The sequence below is a fragment of the Schistocerca cancellata genome, chromosome 8, assembly GCF_023864275.1.
Source record: "Schistocerca cancellata isolate TAMUIC-IGC-003103 chromosome 8, iqSchCanc2.1, whole genome shotgun sequence".
Lineage (NCBI taxonomy): Eukaryota > Metazoa > Arthropoda > Insecta > Orthoptera > Acrididae > Schistocerca > Schistocerca cancellata.
Window position 1 is genome coordinate 105,032,516 of NC_064633.1, and position 12,649 is coordinate 105,045,164.

At 40.9% G+C, this 12,649-nt stretch overlaps 1 protein-coding gene across 8 annotated transcripts in view; it reads right to left on the minus strand.

Moving 5' to 3' along the window:
* LOC126095166 (cleavage and polyadenylation specificity factor subunit 6) overlaps positions 1 to 12,649 on the minus strand; it is a 193,632-nt gene that overhangs the window by 91,074 nt on the left and 89,909 nt on the right. For 4 of the 8 annotated variants that reach the window (XM_049909890.1, XM_049909891.1, XM_049909887.1 and 1 more), the window contains one exon: positions 879 to 999. In XM_049909890.1, coding sequence (XP_049765847.1) covers positions 879 to 999 — 121 coding nt within the window. The remainder of the gene's footprint in view (positions 1 to 878; positions 1,000 to 12,649) is intronic. The other 4 variants (XM_049909892.1, XM_049909893.1, XM_049909889.1 and 1 more) reach the window with 3 other exon arrangements.

Consider the following 12,649-nt stretch of genomic DNA (forward strand, 5'->3'; position numbering starts at 1 on the left):
CGGGAAAGTACAACTTTTATGTATGTTGGTGCTCCATCTCTTATCACTTGCATGTATCGTTTTGAGAGAATCGCATGCTGCACTGCCACATCTGTCATGCTTAGCCTCCCCACTCTCCAGACCTCAATCCGTGTGATTATTGGCTATGGGGTTACCAAAAATCTCAAGTCTACCACTACTGTCCGACCTCATTAGCAACATTCGATGGCAATTTCTCACTATACTTACTGATTTGTTATACAGTGCTGTTCACAAAATTGTCCCTCAATTAATGGTTTTGTTGATGAATGACGACCAAACCACTGATCATTTGTTGTAAATACCATCCTCTTTGCTAAAAGACAACTGTTATGCTAATTATTGCTTTTGTATCATATGAAGCATCATCTGAAGGTCATTTTGTGGACTTTTTTGTTTCAATGAAACTCCAAGTCATTTCAAACAAGTGTATCAAATTGTATCCCAATTTTCAAATGTTAACAGAGTTTTGGATCATCCTGTAGTTTGGTTCTAACTCACCGGCAGTAATGTAGGGGCTCCAAGAATTCTTCAAATTGGAGATCATACAGAGTTCAAATCCAGGTAAGTAATTGTGTAGCCAGTAGCAATTCTGCTGTGCAACATTAATCCTCTCATTATAATCAGCCTGCAGTTTTCTGCCATCAATGTCCGAGCCTTAGCAGTGGTGATGTGACAGTGCACCATGTAACTATGTCAAATAACAGTTCAAAGTTTAAGTAACTCTGCTATGTGCTGCAGAGTGCTTCACAAGTAAAATATATGGCTAACAAAGATAGATTACTGTAAGACCCTTTAAATACATAAGAAAATTAACAACTTTGATTCTGTTTCATGTAGATAAGACAATAATAACCAACCAGGACCTGGTGGACGGTTCCATTCTGGGCGAGGTGGCGGTCCCCGTGGATCTGGCTGCATTGTTCCTGGTGGTGGGCCACGAGGGGGACCTTGTCCTGGAGGGGGACCTTGGAATGGCTGCTGAAAAAAATTGCACCTGATTAACTGAATACATCATCATGTGGTAGCACGAATCGTGTGCTGCTCTGTCCGTAAGTTATTTTTTATGTTGCATATTTCATTTTATTTCCATTGCCCTTCACAATAACATAGTGATTCCTGTAAACATAGGAGCCATTTCTGTTCTTTGCTCCACATGTGTGAAACTGTGTCAAAAGTTCCGATAAAACATTCAAACTCTTTTTTTAACAAGTCTCCTATGACCACATGATCTAGCTTAAAATTTGTTTAGCTCAGAAACACCAATCATGTCAGCTACCAGAATTTGCAACATTGTTAACCAATATTAAATCTCTCTAATCGCTGAGTCATGATGGAATGGAACTTAAAACACATATTAGCATAAAAATAACTGAGCCTGACATGCCCTAATGTAACTTCCTTGTTCAGTATCTGAAGCATGCTCAATGTGTCACCTACGTTAATGAAACAACTAAACATGTTTTTAACTTTGTGAGTAATACGTAAAAGTCAACAAATGGTATCAAGAATTAAAGAATTCTCTAGAAATAAGAAACTGCTCCTATTCAAAACTTGATTAATTCAATCAGCAGACAACATATTGATATTATTGAATGAGACATTAAGGAGTAGACAACAATAACTATCCATCTTTCTTAATGGCTGTAACTGATAAGAGTAATCAGACTGTTATGTTAGTCTGTAATTAAGAAACTTTGACACAAAACCAGCTGCCAGCCAGCCAGCTGCCGGAGACACTAAGTCCAAGTCATTGAATTAAGATAACTTGACTGTGAATGCCTCGGGGAAAAAAAATGCTAACAATTTTTATAAAGTTTATATGACTAAAAAAATGAACTCTTAGTAGGAAGAAAATTGTAAGAAATAGTGTTTCTTGCTGGACATTTTGATATACAATTAATAACATTAGTTCTCATATTGACCTTATTACAATTTTTTGTAAACATCAGTAAATTACACCACATGATAATTAAATCAACAGTGTTCAGAGAGCTGCAGTGTGTGTGGGCTGTATACCTCACAGGATGCTCAAAGGCAGTAGGTATGTTCATTAATTGGTGCGTTCACAGAGTATGCCGGGGGAGGTTGGGGAGGGGGTTTCACTTTCTGTCACCAGGTGACTATATGGCACTATAAGCAGTCAGAATGTGGTGTGGGTACAGCAAAAGGGGGAGGACTGAACAAAAACATAAGAGTGATTTTGTCATGTTAGTAGGCTATGGTCACAAGTTACAACACGTATTCAATATGGTCTCTCAACTCTGCAACACCCTGCATACATGACACTGCATGGTCGACAGTTGCTCACACCATATCCAGTGTAATCAGAGTGGTATGTAGTCATATGCTATCCTTCAGAGAAAGAAGAGTCCGGATACATCCCTGACAGACACAACTTGTCAGATATTCCCACAACCAAAAGTCACATAGATTTAGGTCAGGGGATCTGGAAGGCCACACAGCTAGAAACAGCCTAGAGATGGTCAGGTCCTTAAGCCCATCTCACACAGAGTAAGGTTCTCTCCAACTTTGCAAGCCAGTGCTCATAGCTGCTGGCAAGCAGGTGGGTGTCACAGCCACCCTGAACCTCTCACAAAGTGTATGATTCAGTGCAGAACCTAGCTGGCTGGTTTGACACCATGAACACAAGGGTGCGTGAATTAGTCAAACTGCAGTCTTTCTCAAACAATTGTAAAGGAACTATTTGGTAAAAAAAATTGATTTTCGCACATCTTATAGCTTCATTCATCAGCTTCACGAAGAACTGCCAATTGTTTAGATAATGATAATATTCCCAGAATGAGATTTTCACTCTGCAGCGGAGTGTGCGCTGATATGAAACTTCCTGGCAGATTAAAACTGTGTGCCCGACCGAGACTCGAACTCGGGACCTTTGCCTTTCGCGGGCAAGTGCTCTACCAACTGAGCTACCGAAGCACGACTCACGCCCGGTTCTCACAGCTTTACTTCTGCCAGTACCTCGTCTCCTACCTTCCAAACTTAACAGAAGCAAGGTTCGCAGGAGAGCTTCTGTTAAGTTTGGAAGGTAGGAGACGAGGTACTGGCAGAAGTAAAGCTGTGAGAACCGGGCGTGAGTCGTGCTTCGGTAGCTCAGTTGGTAGAGCACTTGCCCGCGAAAGGCAAAGGTCCCGAGTTCGAGTCTCGGTCGGGCACACAGTTTTAATCTGCCAGGAAGTTTCAATGATAATATTTACTGTGATATTTTAGGATTAAGTAAACTACTGCAAGAATTTCAGAAAGTTTGCAATGAAAAATAGATGTTGCTATGAATTTGTGTTTGTTGCGTGTTAGCTCATATGTTGCTCTGTATAAAATTTAGCTAACGTATTGAATTTTTCCTATCGATTACAATTCTTGTTACAACAGCTATTGGTGGTGCCAAAATATTACATCATTTATTGAAAAGTCTGTAATGATTTGAATATTGTGGTAAATATGGAAGTTTCGCATATTAATCATATGCTTGAGTGCTCTCCTCGTTGCGTACCAACATTTGGCAACATCATCTTCCAATATCAGAAACTGTTTACGAGATACGAGGAAAGTGGATCGTATAAAAAGCGCTTTGTCCCAAACTCGCCCACCAGCGGGTTATCAGAACACGAATTTGGCAAATGTTAGTATGCAAAGAGAAGATTATTTAGTCGTACGATTAATATGCTAATGTTTAGCACCATTAATATCTGCTGTAATGAGAATTAATGTGGGTTTAGAAAACCATATGAGAGGAAGTTTCGCTTTCTTTTTATACAGATAATGGATATTTTCATAAAATATTGATATGTTTTTTAGTCAGTTGCTGTTTTATGATTCTGTCGCAATTTCAACTGCTTTAGAATGTTAGTGACACGAATATTTACGAATTCTGCTGTGTTTTGGCAAAAGAAGCAGATTTGAACATGGCAACAAGAGAACTTAACGTATTACTCAGAACCTGCCAAACACAATGTCTCTCTGAATAAAAATAAAGGTTATGGGAAGTCTGGGGAAAATAAATCACAGCTTCTGTTGAAATTTTAATGGAATCCTATGCCCCAGCGTGTGTTTAATAATGAATGATGTGGATTCACACTGGCCAAAGAATTTCATTTCTGTATCTCAATGATCTGAGAAATACGAAAACATTTAAATCTGCAAAATCTAGTCAACTACCTACAACGGTCTAAACACACATATCTGACAAACTGAACGATATTTGTGGTGAAAAGTATGATCCCTCATTCTGTATATGGACAGTAAAAAATGGCAGGTTAATTACTGAGGTACAGAAATAAAATCTGTTGCCCTGTTTAAGTTGATATTACTCATTATTCAAAACACAATGGCATATAGGATTTCGCCAAAATTCCAACGGAAGTTGTAATTTATTTTTCCCAGACTTATCACCACATTTATTTTTCTTCAGGGGCATGTTATCAGTGATGAGTTTTGAGTAATACATAAGGTTCCCTATTGCCACATTCAAATTACTTTTTTCGCCAAAACACAGCAGAATTCATAAATACTCATGTCACAAACATTCTAATGCAGTTAAACTTGCCAATAGAATCATTAAACACCAACTGATGGAAAGACACGTCAATATTTTATGAAAATAACATTAGTGGTATAAAAATAAATTGAAACTTCCTCACATGTTATTCCACACTCACAGTAATTCTTGTTACAACAGCTATTGATGGTGCTAAAATATTACATCATTTATTGAAAAATCTGTAATGATTTGAATATTGTGGTAAATGTGGAAGTTTTGCATATTAATCATATGATTCTGTGCTCTCCTCATTGCATACCAACATTTGCTATCATCATCTTCAAACATCAGAAACTGTTTACGAGATACAAGGAATTTTGTGAACATTTTATTCTGGCTGTTTTGCTGGCAGGAGAGTTTGGAACGAAGCGTTTTATATATGATCCATTTTCTTGAGACTGGTAAGAGACAGCAATATCCTTCAAAGTTCAAGGAAAAATTTAATACGTTAGCTAAATTTGATAAGCAGCAACTTATGAGCTAACATGCACCAAACGAAAATTCACAGCAACCTCTATTCCTCACTAAACTTTCCAAAATTCTTGCAATAGCTCACTTAATTCTACAATATCACAGTAAATCTCACCTTTAATATAATGATCGGCAATTATCATAAAGCTGACAAATGAAGCTATAAGATGTGCAAGAATAAACTTTTTTACCGAATAGTTCCTTTACAATCATTTGAGAAGGAACACATGACTGTCAGCGGACACGTGATGTTCTGTTTGGTGTCAAGGTTTAACTAACATTCGTCTTGAGTTCTCACTCCGTAGGCTGACATTAGTCGCCAAACAGGACTTCTGACTGGGCAGTGCAGATAGTATGCAGGGAATCCAACTAGGCTTCACAAGAAAAATAGCAGCAAACCTATGGTGGGAAACACGCACAGCCCCTTGCAGGGCAGCTGGCCAGCAGACAACAGAGCTCTCAAGGGGTCCGTCACATGAGCTGGCAAGTAAGACGAGCTTTACCGAAGGTTTCCAAGTAAATCTTTCACCTGGCAAGCACCATGTGGTGTCACCCCAGTTTGCACGAAAGTAGCATTGTGGACACAGTTGCATTCTTGCAAAGCAAGAATCACGTGTTGCACAAGGAGGTCCTTATTATGTGCAGAGAGAAAAATGGATCTTGAATTAATATGCTTGTGAAATCACACCACACAGTCACGAGTGCAGCAGATGTTCCTGCATAAATTGTGGTAGAGTAGAATCCCATATGCGACAGCTCTGGGCATTCCCAGCACTGTGTGAAGTCAAATGTGCCTCATCCATTCAAAGAATATTCCCCGTCCACATGCCATCCATTTTCCCGTGTGCCAAAAAACAAAGAGCAAAGTCATGGCATTTGAGAAGGAACAGATGACTGTCAGCGGATCTTGCGGATTCATTTAGTATGCATTTTGCGCTCCAAAACCTTTTGAATAGCTGACCACGGAGAGTCAATTCCCATGACACAGTTTGAGCACTGACTGTAGGTATGTGCTGCACAGTTGCCTATAGCTATAGCAACTTCATCAACAACAGCCATGGGAATGGGTGACCCCTCTCTCTTCCTGTAGTCCAGTCAAATGGTGCACAAAAAGTGCTTGAAGCGGAAAGTTCTGATCCAATTGCGGAACATGAATCTGAAGCTGTTCCCAAAATTCACAAACCCAATCATCCCGGCCGTCCCATTGTAGCTGGTTACCAAGCCCCCACAGAACGCATCTCTGCCTACGTAGATCAACACCTTCAACCCATTACATGCAGTCTCCCATCCTTCATCAAAGACACCAACCACTTTCTCGAATGCCTGGAATCCCTACCCAGTCTGTTACCCCCAGAAACCATCCTTGTAACCATTGATGCCACTTCCTTATACACAAATATTCCGCATGTCCAGGGCCTCGCTGCGATGGAGCACTTCCTTTCACGCCGATCACCTGCCGCCCTACCTAAAACCTCTTTCCTCATTACCTTAGCCAGCTTCATCCTGACCCACAACTTCTTCACTTTTGAAGGCCAGACATACCAACAATTAAAGGGAACAGCCATGGGTACCAGGATGGCCCCCTCGTACGCCAACCTATTCATGGGTCGCTTAGAGGAAGCCTTCTTGGTTACCCAGGCCTGCCAACCCAAAGTTTGGTACAGATTTATTGATGACATTTTCATGATCTGGACTCTCAGTGAAGAAGAACTCCAGAATTTCCTCTCCAACCTCAAACTCCTTCGGTTCCATCAGATTCACCTGGTCCTACTCTAAATCCCATGCCACTTTCCTTGATGTTGACTTCCACCTCTCCAATGGCCAGCTTCACACGTCCGTCCACATCAAACCCACCAACAAGCAACAGTACCTCCATTATGACAGCTGCCACCCATTCCACATCAAACGGTCCCTTCCCTACAGCCTAGGTCTTCGTGGCAAACGAATCTGCTCCAGTCCGGAATCCTTGAACCATTACACCAACAACCTGAAAACAGCTTTTGCATCCCGTAACTACCCTCCCGACCTGGTACAGAAACAAATAACCAGAGCCACTTCCTCATCTCCTCAAACCCGGAACCTTCCACAGAAGAACCCCAAAAGTGCCCCACTTGTGACAGGATACTTTCCGGGACTGGATCAGATTCTGAATGTGGCTCTCCAGCAGGGATACGACTTCCTCAAATCCTGCCCTGAAATGAGATCCATCCTTCATGAAATCCTCCCCACTCCACCAAGAGTGTCTTTCCGCCATCCACCTAACCTTCGTAACCTCTTAGTTCATCCCTATGAAATCCCCAAACCACCTTCCCTACCCTCTGGCTCCTACCCCTGTAACCGCCCCCGGTGTAAAACCTGTCCCATGCACCCTCCCACCACCACCTATTCCAGTCCTGTAACCCGGAAGGTGTACACGATCAAAGGCAGAGCCACGTGTGAAAGCACCCACGTGATTTACCAACTGACCTGCCTACACTGTGAAGCGTTCTATGTGGGAATGACCAGCAACAAACTGTCCATTCGCACGAATGGACACAGGCAGACAGTGTTTGTTGGTAATGAGGATCACCCTGTGGCTAAACATGCCTTGGTGCACGGCCAGCACATCTTGGCACAGTGTTACACCGTCCGGGTTATCTGGATACTTCCCACTAACACCAACCTGTCAGAACTCCAGAGATGGGAACTTGCCCTTCAGCATATACTCTCTTCTCGCTATCTGCCAGGCCTCAATCTCCGCTAATTTCTAATTTCAATTTGCTGCCGCTCATACCTCACCTGTCTTTCAACATCATCTTTGCTTCTGTACTTCCGCCCCGACTGACATCTCTGCCCCAACTCTTTGCCTTTACAAATGTCTGCTTGTGTCTTTGTATATGCGGATGGATATGTGTGTGTGTGCGAGTGTATACCTGTCCTTTTTTCCCCCTAAGGTAAGTCTTTCCGCTCCCGGGATTGGAATGACTCCTTACCCTCTCCCTTAAAATCCATATCCTTTTGTCTTTCCCTCTTTCCTGACGAGGGACCGTTGGTTGCGAAAGCTAGAATTTTGTGTGTATGTTTGTGTTTGTTTGTGTGTCTATCGACCTGCCAGCGCTTTTGTTTGGTAAGTCTCATCATCTTTCTTTTTAAATATATTTTTACCACGTGGAATGTTTCCCTCATATATAAAAAATCGAAAATAATGTTTTTTTGTGGTTTTCTGCTTATGACTTGCAAGGCATGCTATTTACATGGTTTTATAGTAAAATAAAGAGGAGAAAACTACCTATGATTTAAGTCTCCAACATTGTTTTGTACGTTGTATAGTTTCCACACCAGGGAAATAAATTATTTCTTTCAATGTGTTTACCTGGCAAACTGTAAAAGAAACCCTTCAGTGTGTCCTTTGCAGCCACGAACTCGAATGTGCCCCCATCTGTCTCTCTCTGTACTTACAGTTGCGCCCCACTCCAAAACTGCCGCCGCTTATCTTTTACCTAGTAAACCAAAGAGGCTCTTCTTTGTGTCCTTAGTGTCCTCGAATTCTCGAATTCCCCATGTATTAGATCATGCGAGGGAGAGACGGGGGTGGGCATGATCTTCATGCCTACATACCTTACGGTCTTCAGTTCCCCAGTTCGTTTACATTCACTGCCACAGTAGCGCAATGTTTCTCTCTGCAACAGTATGAAGTTGTGCTTCCCACACGTTTTTGTTGAGGTATAACATGACAATTCTATTGTAATATCCAGTGTATGTGTTTTATTTGTGAAAAAGATTTGAATGAGGGCGGAGAGAAAGAAGTGAAGGAAACGGAGTATAAACATTATGTGATTCCAGCAAAAAAAGAAATGATACGAAGGATACTGTTTTGGGGAGAAGTAAAACATCTGTTAGACTACAAGTCTCATGTCAAAAAGGTTACATAAATGAAACAATGATAGCTGCACACGTGAAGTAAGCTTCTGAACAAAGCACATCTTCAAGAAAACTGAGAGCATCCTCTCACATCTTTATTTCAAAACACATTATTTTGTGTGCGGAACAGGTTATTTGTGAATATTATGCAAGGTCACAACAATGACTGCCTTCTCACAAACATAATTTGGTGCATCTGGTGACAAAGATAGAGATGCTACATACAGTTACGAAAGAGGCAGCTACATGGTGATGACTTCAGTGTAGGACTTAACAGAATCCAGCCGGTAACAGACATGGTGGCTGCTGACTGTCAATACCACAATAAATATTTAAAGAAAACTCTGTCTTAGTAGACCCAATGTTGAATGGGTGGCGGTGGGGAGAATAAGGCTGGCCCTCATGCTGGAGAGCTCGAGGGAGCTGTGAATGACATTTTCACTTTTAGGGAAAGCATATGAAGGACTGTCAATTTTCATTTGACGAGCTATTGACTCAGATAGAGAGTAACTACATTCCTCCTCCCCCCCCCCCCCCAAAAAAAAAAAGACAACTGTATGCAACTTATATTGGAGTGATAGAGGGAAGTAGTTGTCATATCAAAGATCAAACAGAATACAATCATATGCTTAAGACTATTGGTCATAAGATTATGACAGATGCATGGCACATCGAAAAACATTCATCAGAAAAGGATGAACACCTTCAATTAGTTGAGACATCTTTGATATTCTACATCTTTTATTCTGAAGCTCTTTGTCTCAAAGTGTCAGCAATCATGAGACCGTCACTGCAAATAGACCCAACAACTTTCCATCAACTTGTTCATGACAAAGTAGATTTTAACACACACTGAATGGATATAATATTTCCATGCAGCTGGGAAAATATATTTGACAGCCCCTAGAAATGCTATTGCTCCAAATCAAAGAACTGTCCGAGTAAAGAGAACAATACCAGCTTAACTAGTTGCTGAGATGGGAATAGTTTCCTCAAAACACTTTGAGAAAGCAAGTTCTCTTGACCTAATGAATATCAACACTGAAGATCTCAAACAGCTATTTGTTTCACCCGATACTATCACACGTGCAGATCTGATTTGGCTTTATCGCGCCCTCTTCAGCGCATATCTTATTTGGCTTTATACTAATTGGGAAGATGTGCCCGAGATTCCAGGATGGAGTGATTTCATGGAGCAAATCATGATTGGTCTCCTTTTGACATGACTTATGCTGCTTGTCTGCCATTTATAAATACTCCAGTATCTGATGACATTACCATATATACACAGCTTTACACATTTCCACAAATCGATGAATCAACAAGCAACTGTGAACACCTTTGATCAGATTCTATGTCCCAAGGCAAAACTTATTGTAGCTTGCTAACAAGGAGCTACCAATTTTGATAATATCATTAGAATAGATGGAATTCATGTGCTGATGACATTCTTGAAGGCTGTAGGCTACTTAATGGATGGTAGTTGGTTGAAAGAGCTGTTCAATATACCCACTGCACTCGGCAGAGAAAATCCTGACAGAACATTCCTATTCAAGAGACATTAGAACATGTCAATTAGCGCATGTAACCCTGGCAAAAATTATCTTTGAGACAATGATTTAGCCCCAGCTCTTCAACAAAAACTTTCAGAACTCTAAAGTGATGGAGACAGGTCACTGATTTTGTTAGCACACAAAAAAGAGATTGTAGAGGAATCGGCAACCAAGTTTTCTGCACTGCTCCAGCTAACTGTGCTGCTACTTCGAATTTATCGACTCCCTACTTTGACACGGTTATGCCTGTTAAGCTATTCATTGAAGCTAAAACAGCAGGGAAGTGGAACCTCCATCTCCAAGTTACCTACCAAGTGCTCCTGTACTGCCGTGCTAGTGGACACTTTTTGAATGCCAGATGTTGCCACCTCTACCTACAAGACATGCACAGCTTGAAAGGTAAAATGAGCACTGAGGAATATGAAACTCATGGATGGGAGGTTCATAGTACGAAGGAGCAGAAAATTATGGTGTGGAACACAGACTGACATGACCACTGAGCAGTCCCTAGTAGGGATTCAACTGACTCATGGCTGTGGAATTAGAAAAGTATCTTCTGGAGGTGGACTCCCCCCTCCCAAATATATATATATATATAGATAATAGAGGGAAACATTCCACGTGGGTAAAATATATCTAAAATGAAAGATGATGAGACTTACCAAACAAAAGTGCTGGCAGGTCGATAGACACACAAACAAACACAAACATACACACAAAATTCTAGCTTTCACAACCAACGGTTGCGTCGTCAGGAAAGAGGGAAGGAGAGGGAAAGACGAAAGGATTTGGGTTTTAAGGGAGAGGGTAAGGAGTCATTCCAATCCCGGGAGCAGAAAGACTTACCTTAGGGGGAAAAAAGGACAGGTATACACTCGCGCGCACACACACCCATATCCATCCGCATATACATAGACACAAGCAGACATTTGTAAAGGCAAAGCACATAGTGTATCTATCTAAAAAGTAGACTACGATCATGTCACTTCCATCACAAGTTTCTAATCTGGAATTATTTACAGTTGATAATCAAAATTTAGATTATTTTTTCATAATTAATAACTATTTCTTTTTCTTCTTATCGAATAGTTAGTTTGTGTAGTCTACTTTCCTCCACACTATCCTGAAACATCCCAAAAAATGTCAGACCTCTAGCCCAAACAGATTTCTTGTGCATAAAATAACCATGTCAGAAAATTTAATTCAGTGTTATATTTGATCTGTGTCTCAGTATCTAACACACCTAACCTCACAGTTTTGAATCCAACTAACACTGTTTTCAGCTGGTATTCCCACATCAAATGTTTGAAATGCCGCGTCTTTCTATGTAAGCACCATGATGAAAGTACTGTCATGTAGACCTCTTTTTATGGGCATAATTGCTTCCAACACTCCAAATGGAGGGAGTGATGCTGAACATAAACTTCACCAGTTGCAAGTGCATTCCTGCATCCACATCACGAATGTACACCATTGTCACAAAGCCGATGCTGTGGATTATCATCTGTGGAAGCTTTATGGAAGAAGGTAGCCCAAACAGCTTTCCTTGTGGTCTCTATCAGCTTGACTCCTTCTTTTGGCTAAACCATATCAGAGCTGCAGCTTTTCCACCTTTCCTTAGAGTGATGACCGCGGCAACCTATAGATTTGCTATCACTGAGTTCTTTCCCTTCATGAAGTTCCATAACTATATGCCCAGCAACTTCTGCACTCATCCAATAATCTCTAGCTTTTCAATTTATACAATATTTTCATGAGGCATCAAACCACTTTGATTCTCCATCTCCAAGGTACTTCACATTATGTACACCATAACTCTCTTTTGACCTTTATAAGATTCTGAGAACTCCCTTTGATTCCATCCCATCAACGTAACAAGAAAAATTCTTTGTTGTTTCCTCTGAAGCCATGGCATTAAAAATTCAATGTTCATCACCTTTACATTTCCTAGGCATGTTTTGGTGATGAATGCCATTCAATGATAGGTGACCAAACTACTGTGTGCTGGCCCATCAAAGGCTGCAGCTATGTCTATTTCACCTCCATTGCACGTCAGTGCCTTCCACTGCTTTCAACATATACAGAACACTCACTTGACTGGAACTCTTAAGAGTAAACTGTTCTCACCTTGACACAGACACAAACTACT